This window comes from Polypterus senegalus, chromosome 14 (assembly GCF_016835505.1).
Source record: "Polypterus senegalus isolate Bchr_013 chromosome 14, ASM1683550v1, whole genome shotgun sequence".
NCBI classification, from domain to species: domain Eukaryota; kingdom Metazoa; phylum Chordata; class Cladistia; order Polypteriformes; family Polypteridae; genus Polypterus; species Polypterus senegalus.
Genome location: NC_053167.1, coordinates 53,025,354 through 53,039,312, shown reverse-complemented (window position 1 = coordinate 53,039,312; position 13,959 = coordinate 53,025,354). Strand labels below are relative to the sequence as shown.

The 13,959-nt window shown below is 34.4% G+C and overlaps 1 protein-coding gene across 1 annotated transcript in view; it reads left to right on the top strand.

Annotated features, from left to right (window-relative positions):
• znf512b (zinc finger protein 512B) overlaps positions 1 to 13,959 on the top strand; it is an 89,144-nt gene that overhangs the window by 62,903 nt on the left and 12,282 nt on the right. The window contains exons 7-10 of the mRNA XM_039734640.1: positions 4,334 to 4,462; positions 9,999 to 10,123; positions 10,612 to 10,704; positions 13,227 to 13,474. Of these exons, the coding sequence (XP_039590574.1) occupies positions 4,334 to 4,462; positions 9,999 to 10,123; positions 10,612 to 10,704; positions 13,227 to 13,474 (595 nt within the window). The remainder of the gene's footprint in view (positions 1 to 4,333; positions 4,463 to 9,998; positions 10,124 to 10,611; positions 10,705 to 13,226; positions 13,475 to 13,959) is intronic.

The window sequence follows — 13,959 nt, the reverse complement described above, 5'->3', positions numbered from 1 at the left end:
CAGTAAATTTGCTACCCCGATATTTTTATTGTACCTGATACTGCACTGCTAATGCTAAAGTTAAATTGTATCTGTAGAATGTCTAGATATAGAGTATTTTGAGTTTATTTTTATGTTGTTAGTGATGCTGCCTCACAAAGTCATTATCCAGGGTTCATATCCCACCCTGGTGGTTATCTATGTGGAATATGTAAGCTCTGTCTCTGTGTGTGGGATTTCCTCCCACATCCTCAAAATGTACATGTTAAGTTAATAAGCTGTTCTGGATTGGCCCTCTGTGGGTGTGTATGTGTGAGTGTGCCCTACTATGATGTGGAACCCTCTATAGCACTGATTCCTGCCTTGTATTCAACACAACCAGGATCTACTGTGGCCTTTCTAGCCCTGTATTGTGTATGAGTTTTAACAATCTCAAATCCATTAAACGGCTGAAATGAATTAGCTGCACCAGCTTGTCATTTATTATAGATGTACTTTGAGAAATGTTACAAATTCTGAAGCTAATGAATTACCTGCTTAAATTATTGCTTGCTAATTAAAGGGCTTAGGGTTTAAATCATACATTTTGGCTAGTATTAGAGACAGTGAAATACTGTGGGAGCCATGCAAAATGTATTCATGATGAAGTAATCATCAATCATGTATAAAACTTACCATAATGGAGTACTCAACAGGTTGTATCAAACATTTAGCACGGTATTTAACATTGAATTGGGGGTTTGGTAGATTTTTTCCTTTTGTTTAACAGTATATATGAGTGTACAAATAAGTAAAGAAATGATTTTCATCCTAAGAGAAAAATAAGTATTTTTTTCCTGATCAATTCTTCCCCCTTTAGCAGACCTTTGTCCTCATACTGGCATTGATTCTAGTAAAGCTGCCTTAATACACTGACCAGGGTTTCCCAAGTTCAGTCCTGTGGTACCAATGTGACTGCGGAATTTCTTCATTCCAGCCTGTTTCACAAATAAATTGTACAGTATTACTTCTAAATGATGGAATTGTTTAATCAGTCTTTTTTCACATATTGTACATTCATAAATATGTGGTAGTATATTTATTTGTAAACAAAATTTTAAAATTTGCATTTTACGCTCTATTTTTAAATGTCATCTTTCTTTTGCCATATTCTTTTTAATTAATCTTTCATTATTGAGCTTACTCCTTTAATTGTATCCAGATACTAACAGTTAGTAATGAACAGTACAGACACAGGTGCAAATGACACTGAATACTAAAGGGAAGTAGCTACTTCAGTATAACACTTACCTCTATGTTAATTAATGAGAAAAAGCTTACAAGAGCAATTATTAATGTCACACACAAACAACAATTTGCTACATTACCTTAAACATTTGTCAGACCCATGATGTTATACATTTCTGGCAATGGGAAATAACAGCTTATTTAATAAAGGCAGGAGGTGAATCAAAAGTAGATGTTTGGGATGAACACCTGTAGTTGCCCTGTTTCTCTTGTGGCCAAAATATAAAATTCTGTTTGTAACAACATGTATTTTATAACATAGAACTTGGTGTTCTTGCATATTCTTAAAAAGAGTTTTAAAAAATCTCACAAACCTGACATGTAAGTAAGCAAGTATTATTTATAAAGCTTATTTTAAAAGAACCAAGGTCGACCAAAGTTCTGTACAGGAGTCTATAAGTTAAGAAAAAAACAATAAAAATATAACACCACAAGTAAAATATATACAAACACACACACATATAAAAGAACACATTAACAAAAATTTAACACAAGAAAAAAATAGGTATTTAAATCTAAATTTAAAAAGCATGATTGGTAAGGCTAATCTGATGACCATAAATAATGTGTTCCAAATCTAAATGCTACACAAAAAAGCATTGGCCATTAATTTTAGACATATCTTTGGAACCACCAACAAGTGCTGATCAGATGATCACAGTGATCTGCATGGACAATAAGGTATAATCAAATCAGCAATATATGATATGATGTAATGTGTATTCCTCCAAACCATAACCCATCCAATGTACAGGTTTGTCCACTCTAAAACCTCTTTTTCTACAGTTAGGAATCCTCTATATTTCATATTCATGCTCAGAGCCTCAGCTTATTTACTAGAATTAGATGGAAAACATAAAAGGAGGGGTGAATTTGCAAATGAGCCAGCAAAGCAAGCTGGTAAGTTACAGGACCAATCTGTTCCACAGTAAGGTAAGGATCAGTGTACCATAGACCAAGAACACTTTTTCAAGAAGGTATTCTCAGGTGTATGTCTTGGTAGCAAGCCACATCTTCTGCATAGTCTAGATTTTTGGAGATGGTAGCCTTTACCTGTCAACAAAGAATTTGGCAGAGGCTTTGATCCCTTTAGAAGTGCTCCCAAACCTTAATCCATGTAGTATTTATTCAATCCATAAATTGTGAATAGGAGGGTGCTACAGAAGTAGTCAAAGTACAAAGCACCTTCCCCTTTTCCTTCTATAACCTTAGACAAGCAGGGGAACTACCTACGCATGTAGTTAGTTATATATTATAAGCAGTATGCTAAAAATAATATGAAAAATAAAATACCATTACAGTCTTAAGTAGCAGTGTATCTTGCATCCATAGGCAGGAGTATTAAAATGGGCAGCTTGCCTGTCACATTAAAGCTGCCAAGACAGAGTTGTCTTCATCATGGAAAAATGGCAGGAGATAGTGGTGATCTTCTCTTCATGGTTTTTCTACACATTGCCTAGAGGAGGATAAATCTTGTGTTCGAAATATTTTTTTACAGATCACCACTTTTAGAGCAGCGCCTTTAATCTTTTATTTACAATTCTTGTTCTTGTTTCTAGCATGTTTTCAGTTTGCTTTTAACTATTGTGAAATATTTTCCATCCTGCTTTGAATCTTGACTAGTATTTTGTGCACATCCCTAACACTTGGGGACCAAACATCAATTATAGTTAAAAGGATATTTTGGTTAGTTTTACTGAAAATACAAATACACATTGCATTCAGAAAGTATTCTGACCCTGTCACTTTCTTCACATCTTGTTTTGTTGCAGCCTTGTATTAAAATTGTTTTAAGTCATGTTTTCCCTCATTAAGCAACATTCATTACCTCAGAATGACAAAGTGAAAACAAGATTCAAGAAAATTTTTGCAGATTTATTTAAAAAAAGAGTTAAATATCAAGACCATTTTCTTTAACACCTAACATTTTCTTCCAATGCATTCCATTCTGTCCTGTGCAGTACTGTTTAAATGGTTAAACATAGTGGTGGCAGCATAATCTTGTGATGGTGTTTTTCAGCAACAGGGGCTGGGAGACTAGTCAGGGTCGAGGGAAAGCTGAATGATATAAAATATAGAGATGTCCTCAATGAAAAACAGTTCCAGAGAGCTCTGGATCTCAGTCTGGACAATGACCCTAAGCGCTAATCAACGACTTGAATCCAATCAGACATCTCTGGAAAGACATAAAAATGGTATTCATTAATTATCCCTATCCATGAGACCTTAAGAGCACCTGCAAAGAAGAATGGCAGAAACCCCAAATCCAAAACTTGTGTCATACCCAAGAAAAGCCACAGGCTGGAATCTGAGTATTGAGTGAAGGGCCTGAATATTTGTATCAATATGATATTAGTATTTAATTTAAAAAAAAAACTGCAAAAAATGTTTTAAATCATGTTTTGCTTTATCGTTTTGGGGTATTGAGTGTTGCTTGATATGAGAAAAAATAAATTTTAAACAATTTTACCATAAGGCTGCAACATAAAAATAGCATAAACATAACATAAACAGCATAAAGATGAAAGACGCCTCACGCCTGGACAAACTTGTTAAGAAGGCAGGCTCTATTGTAGGAGTAAAGTTGGACAGTTTAACATCTGTGGCAGAGCGACGGGCGCTAAACAAACTCCTGTCAATCATGAAGAATCCACTGCATCCACTTAACAGTGTCATCTCCAGACAGAGGAGTAGCTTCAGTGACAGCTGAAAATGTGAAAAAAGTGATAGGGTCTGAATGCACTGTATACATACATTAAGTATTAAATCCATTTGTTTGCACAATATAAATTGTTTTTTTGGATAGATTAAATAAATAATATGTTGGGATTAGCTTTACTGAAAATTCAATGTACAGTATTTATTTTATCCCTTTATTGATCCAATACACATTATGTTTGTTTTTAAATAGATTAATTAGTTATTATTGCAACATGTTGAACTCCATGGGCTATAAACTTCAATATATTTTGTGGCCTTTTGAAAAAGGTGGTGCATTTTTTTCATAATCAATATTTTTTTCTTCATGATTCATTTAATACTTCATTTCCTAATGACTTTTTTTCAGGACTCCCAAAATCTGAGGATAAAAAAACTGGGAGAGGAAAACAACCAGGAGGAATTACTTGCAGGGAGGAGCCTAGAAAGAAGTCCGCAAACTCCAGCTTTAAAAAAGAGTCTGTAGTCTACTCTCCAGGTGCATAGTCCTGTGGTATATTTATTTTATTGTAAGAAAAACTTCTGCATTAAGTGGACAGTTTGCCTGCAGTACATGTATCATTTTAATTTATGAACATACTAAAGTAAAAAAAAAACAAAAAACTTTTTTCTTACATTACTGGAGTATTTCTGATGCATATGAAGCATACACAGTTGACATTTTTGTTTATGTGAGCGTCATATTAAATTCAGTCTTTGATTTGTGTATTGTAAAAAAGCACCATGTCATCATATACTATATACTATAAATATACTTTATGTAGTTCCTCTCCTTAGCATTTAGGTGGTGAAATACATTTAACAAGTCTTCTGGTTATTCAAGTATTCAAATTTGATAGTCATTTCTTCACATCCCCTCATTAAAGTGTTGGAATCCTACAAAGTTTGTGTCTCATACACTTGTTTCAGGTGAAGATAAATATAAGTGCAAATTAAAGTGATTTAAAAAGAAATTGGTTACAAACTATTTGCACTTTTATCTGTCTGTGTGTCTAGATTTGTCTTTTTGTTAGTCTGAATTGTTGTACATGCCTTTGTCAGAATAACCTATACTTCATACCTACTACTGCTTTAACAGGACATAGGCTGTGCTTCGTGCGAACACACTGGTGGTTGTTTCCATTTCTATGAAAATTATGACCCTGTAAACTTTTTGCATACAGACTACACCCAACACTGACTCTAAAACTGATGTCTTTTTTCAGCAGCATTTGTGGAATGTGATTTTATCAGTAGAGTGTGCCCTCTGAATGTAACAGCGGTTTAGATCCAAAAACTAGCCAAAAGTGCTTACCACAGTTTTGGAAATGTAATATTATCCTGTTCATTCTTGCAACCTTGTGTTCTTTGGCCATCAAGCAAAACAGATAGTCTGTGCATGGAATGAGAGATTAGGGTGAATGTTTGTTTTTTTTTTTTTTGTCACTAAATTTCCAATTCAATTTTAAACTAACTTACAGTGGTGCTTGAAAGTTTTTGAACCCTTTAGAATTTTCTATATTTCTGCATAAATATGACCTAAAACATAATCAGATTTTCACTCAAGTCCTAAAAGTAGATAAAGAGAAACCAGTTAAACAAATGAAACAAAAATATTACACTTGGTCATTTATTTATTAAGGAAAATGATCGAATTTTACATATTTGTGAGTGGCAAAAGTATGTGAACCTTTGCTTTCAGTATCTGGTGTGACCCCCCTTTGCTGCAATAACTGCAACTAAACATTTCCGGTAACTTTTGATCATTCCTGCACACTGGCTTGGAGGAATTTTAGCCCATTTTAGGAAAATGATCGAATATTACATATTTGTGAGTGGCAAAAGTATGTGAACCTCTAGGATTAGCAGTTAGTTTGAAAGTTAAATTAGAGTCAGGTGTTTTCAATCAATGGGATGACAATCAGGTGTGCGTGGGCACCCTGTGTTATTTAAAGAAAGGGGATCTATAAAAGTCTGCTCTTCACAACACATGTTTGTGGAAGTGTATCATGGCACGAACAAAGGAGATTTCTGAGGACCTCAGAAAAAGAGTTGTTGATGCTCATCAGGTTGGAAAAGGTTACAAAACCATCTCTAAAGAATTTGGACTCCACCAATCCACAGTCAGACAGACTGTATACAAATGGAGGAAATTGAAGACTATTGTTAACCCTCCCCAGGAGTGGTCGACCAACAAAGATCACTCCAAGAGCATGGTGTGTAATAGTTGGCGAGGTCACAAAGGACCCCAGGGTAACTTCTAAGCAACTGAAGGCCTCTCTCACATTGGCTAATGTTCATGTTCATGATTCCATCATTAGGGGACAACTGAACAACAATGCTGTGCATGGCAGGATTGCAAGGAGAAAGCCACTGCTATCAAAAAAAACATTGCTGCTCATCTGCAGTTTGCTAAAGATCACGTGGACAAACCAGGAGGTTATTGGAAGAATGTTTTGTGGACGGATGAGACAAAAATAGAACTTTTTGGTTTAAATGAAAAGCGTGTTTGTTTGGAGAAAGGAAAACACTGCATTCCAGCATAAGAACCTTATCCCATCTGTGAAACATGGTGGTGGTAGTATCATGGTTTGGGCCTGTTTTGCTGGATCTGGGCCGGGACGGCTTGCCTTCATTGATGGAACAATGAATTCTGAATTATATCAGAGAATTCTAAAGGAAAATGTCAGGACATCTGTCCATGAACTGAATCTCAAGAGAAGGTGGGTCATGCAGCAAGACAATGACCCTAAGCACACAAGTCGTTCTACCAAAGAATGGTTAAAGAAGAATAAAGTTAATGTTTTAGAATGGCCAAGTCAAAGTCCTGACCTTAATCCAATCGAAATGTTGTGGAAGGACCTGAAGTGAGCAGCTCAGTTAATGTGAGGAAACCCACCAACATCCCAGAGTTGAAGCTGTTCTGTACGGAGGAATGGGCTAAAATTTCTCCAAGCCGGTGTGCAGGAATGATCAAAAGTTACCGGAAATGTTCAGTTGCAGTTATTACTGCAAAGGTGGGTCACACCAGATACTGAAAGCAAAGGTTCACGTACTTTTGCCACTCACAAATATGTAATATTCGATAATTTTCCTTAATAAATAAATGACCAAGTGTAATATTTTTGTCTCATTTGTTTAACTGGTTTCTCTTTATCTACTTTTAGGACTTGAGTGAAAATCTGATGATGTTTTAGGTCATATTTATGCAGAAATCTAGAAAATTCTAAAGGGTTCACAAACTTTCAAGCACCACTGTATATACATTCTTATTAACTGAATAAAAGGATATATATTTTTTAAAACAATTGAAACTGAAATTCACGTTAACATTTTCATCTTTTGGACAATTGTGTATTGGTTCTTTTAGGTTTTTAAGGTTGTGCCTTTTGTTTTTGATAAAGTGTTTAAAATGTTTACTGTTTGTTTTCGACTGAAAAATAACATGTCCAAATTAACAATGACCTCATCTCATATTTTCTGTCCCTTAACAGCAAATTTTGTACTGGAAAATGGATACATATACTTAACATATTGTAAGCTGATAGGTATATATTAAATTTCTAACAAATTAGGCCTATGCAATTTTTACTTTTTGTCTGTGATATTTGTGCACACATTGTAAGATAGCTTTGTCCTTGTCCTCCAGCTTTAATTAATAATATTAGAGAGGAACCAAAAATAAAGTGTAAGAGTTAGTTGTATACCCTTGGGACGGCTCTTACATAGCCTCTACACTTTTTTCATTTTTCAGCATGTGTTTATTTGCTGATTTTGTTTTTTTTTACTATCAGTCTTTAGAGACTAAAATCGGGCAAGTTAGAGGTAAGAGATACTTGGAAATTATAGTGCAGAGTTTACCCTCTCACACATGGCACTGCATTTTGACTTATCTTTTGTTGAATAAATTATGGAAAAGTAAGATCTGTGATGTGTGTTTCTCCAGCTTATATTTAAAATTTAGGATTTGGTGATACTAGGTTGTTGTAACTTAAGTCAGCAAAATTTCAAAGATGGTGCATTCCACATTTTTACTTGAGTGTTTTTAAATATTTACAAAATATATTATAAAAGGGAAAAAGTCACTAATGCTGGTCCAAAACATTTAGATGTACATAGATACACAGGAAGAGAAAGGGAGAAACTGTAAAGAGACTTTGTGACCTGATGAAGACTTGAGAATATTTACCTAATAAAGTGACCTGTTAGGTAGAATGAATGATGAAACAAAAGTTTTCAGATCATTGTGTAATTAAAACATTTAATTTGTGTATTTGGAAGGATACAGCATGGATACGATACTTCCATTTAAATTACACTTCAGTCATACTACAGGAACTCGCTCAATAGAAGGTTTTACAATAGAGTACAATCAAATGTACTGTAAAATTAAATATAATGATATTGATAATATAATATATCAAGTCTGTTAACTTAAAGAATGCTCATTATTCACACATGTATGTATAGTAAAATGAATATGAAGTTGAATCAGATGAATAATTACAAATTTGAAACTAAACACATTGGGTCAAGTGAAGTAAACAAGTGTCAAAGACAGATTGGTACAAAGTGTCTAGGTTGATTTGAATAGATCTAGGTGAATGTGTGTGTTCATTTCTTTCTCTTCAAACGTATGCTCTGGTAGGGCAGACAAGCTCAGTTCTTCAGTTATACTTTTCTTTAAGTATGTAAATATGTGCCCATTTTTTGTGTGCCTCTTGAGAGTACATGAATATTTAAATAAATTATATATGTCAAAAACTATTAATGCAAACAATTTGCAAATCAGTGGGTCTGGTCCCATGACAAAATGGAGCAGACTACAAAAATTCTAAATACTGGACCATGAGGCAACTTTTTAGAAGAAGATAGGTCATGTTATCATTGAACATAGGTCTTAGTATTCAGGGCAGACATCCCAAAACTGCTTGTTCTCAAATGTTCTGTCTTTGCTGGGATGTAACATCCAGGAGTTTTACACAATGCAAAAACATTTCCACTTAAAATTGTAAAATTAACATGTGAAAATCAATTTTGATTTTTCCACTGACACATTAGTCTCACTGAAGCCAAACATTCTATATTTATGTCTGGAGATAACCATGAATGAATTTTGATTAAAACTGGGTGGAAACAATTAGATGGCTCACTAAGTTTCGCATTTCTAAACTGCAGCACTTAAAGTAGGGCCATTGATTTTGAACTGCAAATATCATAGGTACTCCTGTTAACCTGGTCCAACAGCAGGCTTCTGATTAAGGATCAAGGATCTTTTATTGTCATTCCAACATCCATGTGCAGAAATTATATTCGGTATTTGGGTCCTGGTAACTAAATGGTGCCCATGATAACCCCATAAAACACACACATTTGTTGAAAATGATGGTAGAAGATGTAATGCCGTGGATTCTGACTGACTGGGGCCGGTACGTTTAGAAAACCAAAAAGACAGTTGCAGAGTACGGAGTTTAATCCAAGTAGGAACATTTTGTTCACCAGTGTTTTGGTGATGATGGTGTTAAAGGTAGAGCTAAAATCCAGAAGAGTAACCTGATGAAGGAGTCCTTTCTCTCCAGGTGGGTGAGTGCCAGACATGGCATCAGCAGTGAAGGCCTTTTTGCCTTAGACTTTGATTTTTGACTTACAGTCAGGCTTTCACAATAGATAATATAGATTCCAGGTTACAGTCTCTGTGATTGTATTTTTGACATTTTATCTAGGTCATCTTCATTTTTCAAAAGTTGTTTTCTTTTACAGCAGACATAACAACATCCGGTCACATATATTGTAAATGGCATTTTTTTTCTAAAAATAATGATCCTACAAGTGAGAAAATGACATTATGCTTTTGAAGTTGCTATTTTGTCTTCAGATAGGTTTCCTTTTTTTGTTTATTAAATACAGTTTAACTTGTGGATTTTAATTGCACATCTGAATATCTTCTGTTAGTTTGCAGTCTTGTTCATGTTGGCTGTTCCTCTACAAAAGTCTCTCATACCTAAGTTGCTGTTTGCATTTTCACATCTTTTCAGGAAGCCAAGAAGAACAGTGGCAGCACATAATCTCAGAGAAAGGTGAAATCCTCTGTCCCACCTGCTCACTTGTTACAAGAAAGACTGTTCCTGGTCTCAAAAAACACATGGAAATCTGCCAGAAAGTATGAAAACACATTTTTGCTTTCAACTTGTCAGGATTTAATAAATTCTTTTTTTTTTTTTCAAAAGAAAAACACAAAATACATTGTTTTAGAATAGGTATATCATTGTATCATCTTTCATTGTCATCCTGAGTGACCACTTAAATTTTACAGAGATTATTCTAGGATTTCCCTTAATGGCAATTTACAGTATATAAAGAAAAAAAACATAATATGGCCTAATGCTGCTTTTCCACCAGAAACCATAATGAAAGAAAATGCCCCTCTGCATGTTATTTACTGCAAGCAAGAATACTTAAGCCAAGCTTAAGTTATACATATTTTTGTATATATGTAAAAGAAATTAATATGATGGTATACTATTCTATTTGTTGTTTCCCAAAGAATAGAATTTAATCAAAGTATTTGGTTTTCTCGTTTTTTTTTGTCCTATAAATATATTGTATCTTTGTTTAGATATTTATCTGATCAACCCTTTTTTTTTTTAGCTACAGGATGCCCTCAAGTGTGAACACTGTTCAAAGCAGTTTAAGTCCAAAGCAGGACTGAACTACCATACGATGGCAGAGCATATTAACAAGGTAAATTGTCGGAACATAGAGTTGTTATATTTTTACAGCTAAAGATGATGTACAGTACTCTTAAAAGACACACTTTTCTAGGCATCTTCCATTAAAACCATAATAATAATTATTATAGTAGTTTAAAGTAGCATCTGTGTATAATATGCAAAGAGGTGAGTTTCTTAATACAAATTCACATAGATCAACAGAATATTATGTGTTTCTAAATCTTTATTTAAGATGCATGGTATTGTAACATACACAATAACAATAACCACCAAAAGATGACTGTCGTTGTATTTTTACCAGAGACCAAATGCATTTGCAAAAAGCTTTTGGCTCATGTTTGCTGTGAAGTGTATATTAACATGTTAAGAAGTCGAACCATCTGTTTGAGCTTCGGATTATATTGACATGTTTGCATTAACATAATTTCATTCAAATGCTATATTCTGCAAACTTTGTAAATTAGGCTACAGTATGTTTTTGCAGAATGACAAAAAACATATAGTATGATGTCTAGCCTAAGATATAATTTTAAATAAGAGGATCCAAAACCAACACTAAATATTGTACAAGCATTTCTCATTCTGTGCAAACTTTGAAACTCTATTTTACTCCATTAAAGTCAGGCAACGACCTTTTCTTCTGAATGTTGCTCACTGAACATTAAATGCATCCTGTTGATAGCCTGTTTATTTACATTGCTGCATGATTACTTGGGTGTGCACCTGTTTGAAGAACTGTGATTTTTTAGATTTATAGTAATTTAAGGTTTTGGTATACTCACTTGCTCAATCTCAAAAGACTGGCAAGGCTGGAGTGGACCACCTTAGTTAATTCTCCTTTCGATTTGAGACTTGTGTTGTTTGCAGATTTCTTCCCATTTATGCACAAAAATATCAGCCACAGTGAAATTTTATTAAGACGTTTTTACTTGGAGAGTAACATTAAGCACATACATAGCTGAGTGCACATTTAAAAAATAGAATGTAAAAGTTTAATTCCCCAGCCCGTTTAAGTCTATAACTAGCTGAACTAAAAACCTTTATTTTTTACTAAGAAGTTTAGATCTTTAGGTCTTGCACTTCCTTTGAACATTACTCTGAATTTAATGACTAAATAAACTAGTCATATCACACACATATGAAAAATTGCCTTTAGAAAAATAAATGTTACATTAATCACAGTTTTCTCACAGTTTTTCTACATTTAGGTAGGACCTTTTCCATATTTTTTGTTGTTTTTTTTTTTTGACTAAATGTGATCTTCTAGTCAGTTCCTTGGTTGCATGCCTTAGTAGCAAAGTTTGTGTTGCCCTAAGATCTGGACCTAAAGATTCTTTTTGGTCTTGGCCTGAAATCCACTCTTTACCATTATTTTATCCTTAAGTATATAAGGCATTTGAACCATAATACTCCCTGTTATGGTTAAAGCAATAGGGTTACATTAGGATAAAAGAAGACTTTTGTACATGAACACTACTGTAAGTGAGGAAGAATTTATTACATTTATACACATTTTCAGACTTTAACATAGTCCTAGAAGTGATGTGTTAAATGCCCATTATTAAAACAGAACTATGCTTGAGGTCTAGTTTCGTAAAGCAGAAATCAAGCTGGAATTACTAAAAGGAAAGTGCTCTTTGGGATCAGAGTATATTCCAATTGATCTCTGTTGCCCAAAGCAAAAGAACAAGCAACAAAATTCCTCTTAACAAAGCTTTGTGAGCCTTCTGACTTAGCGAACTTGGTTTCAGCTCCTTCATGTTAGGATGTGAAATGAAGAGGGTTGACACGTTGGAGATGCGTGGTGGTGTTAGTGTGATAGTGTGGGGATGCTTTGCCATCTAAAGGCCTCGACAGATTGCCATAATTGAAGGAATATGAGCTGTTCTCAGTATTCTAAAGGAGAATCTTAAGCCATCCATGTGTGAGCAGAAGCATGGCTAAATTATGCAGCAAGAAAATAATCCACAACACAGCAGAGCAAGTCCAAATCAGAATGACTGCAAAGAAACAAGATAATGTTTTGTACTAACCTTTCATAGTCCAGACTTAAACACAATAGAGATGCTGTGGCAGGATGAGAAAGAACAATAGATTCTTGAAAACCTACCAGTGTTTCTGAATTAAAGCAGTTCTACAAGCAATAAGGCGGTAAAATACCTGTGGCAGTGCATAAGAATAAATCATAAGTGTTTGGTTACAGTCATTGCGGTTAAAAATGCTACAACCAGTTACTGTATTAATTGTTAGGGAGCAATTACTTTTTATGGACAGCTTGAAAAAATGTTCATTCAATAAATAACACAACTTTAAAAATGTTTTTTTTTACTCCAGTACCTTTTATGTAACAGTATATTTGGCTTAATTCAGTGTCAAAGAAATTGTAATAATAATAACTGGTGTATAAAAGACATTTACATTGTATATTTTTGCCAAAACGAATTTGCATAGTTAAAATTAAAATGTCTGTTTTTCTTCTTGTTAACTTAAATAAATAAATTCTAATATACATGTTTTTGTTGGCATGTGTAGCCCATTGTAAGTGGTGACTCTGTTTATGACGAACAAGAAGAACGGGAGCGGCTGAGGAAAGTTCTGAAACAAATGGGAAAGCTGAAATGTCCCAGTGAGGTACTAAAGTTTACATCTTTTGCAACTGGTCAAGCTATACCATCTGTAGTGCTGCGTCAAAGTTCCAGGGACCTTGATTCCGTTACACGCCAGGTCCATATCCATATTACCTACACATCCAGCTTGCTCTACAGACATTGGTTTAATTGGTGAATCTAAATTAGACAGTATAAGTGAGGACTGTGGATATATGTGAGTGCACCCTGCAGTGAACTGGCTTCCCATACAGGATAAGTTCTTCTCTTTTATGAGGGTGCAGTAATACTCTTAATACCATCTTGACAGAATAGAAAAAGAAGAGGAAGACCAAGATGCAAAATTGCTCACATATATTAGACAGTGGAGTGATTTTTTTCTTTGAAACCCGCTGTTGCAAATGACACTGGTATTTGATGTTAACTATTTAGGGAAGCATAGGGCCTGTTTCTCACAATAAAGACTCTCATGTGCTTAGTATCCTCTTATGCAGTTGTACATCTGGACCTTCTGCTTTTATTCACTTCTGGTTAGATCCAATTCGCCCCCTTCTTTCAAGACAGTAGTAGGCACCTTCTTATAAAGTCTCAGTTTCTTTGGCACTTCATTTTGCAATACAATAATAGATTGAAGTGTCACTTGAGAAAGCTGCTTTGTC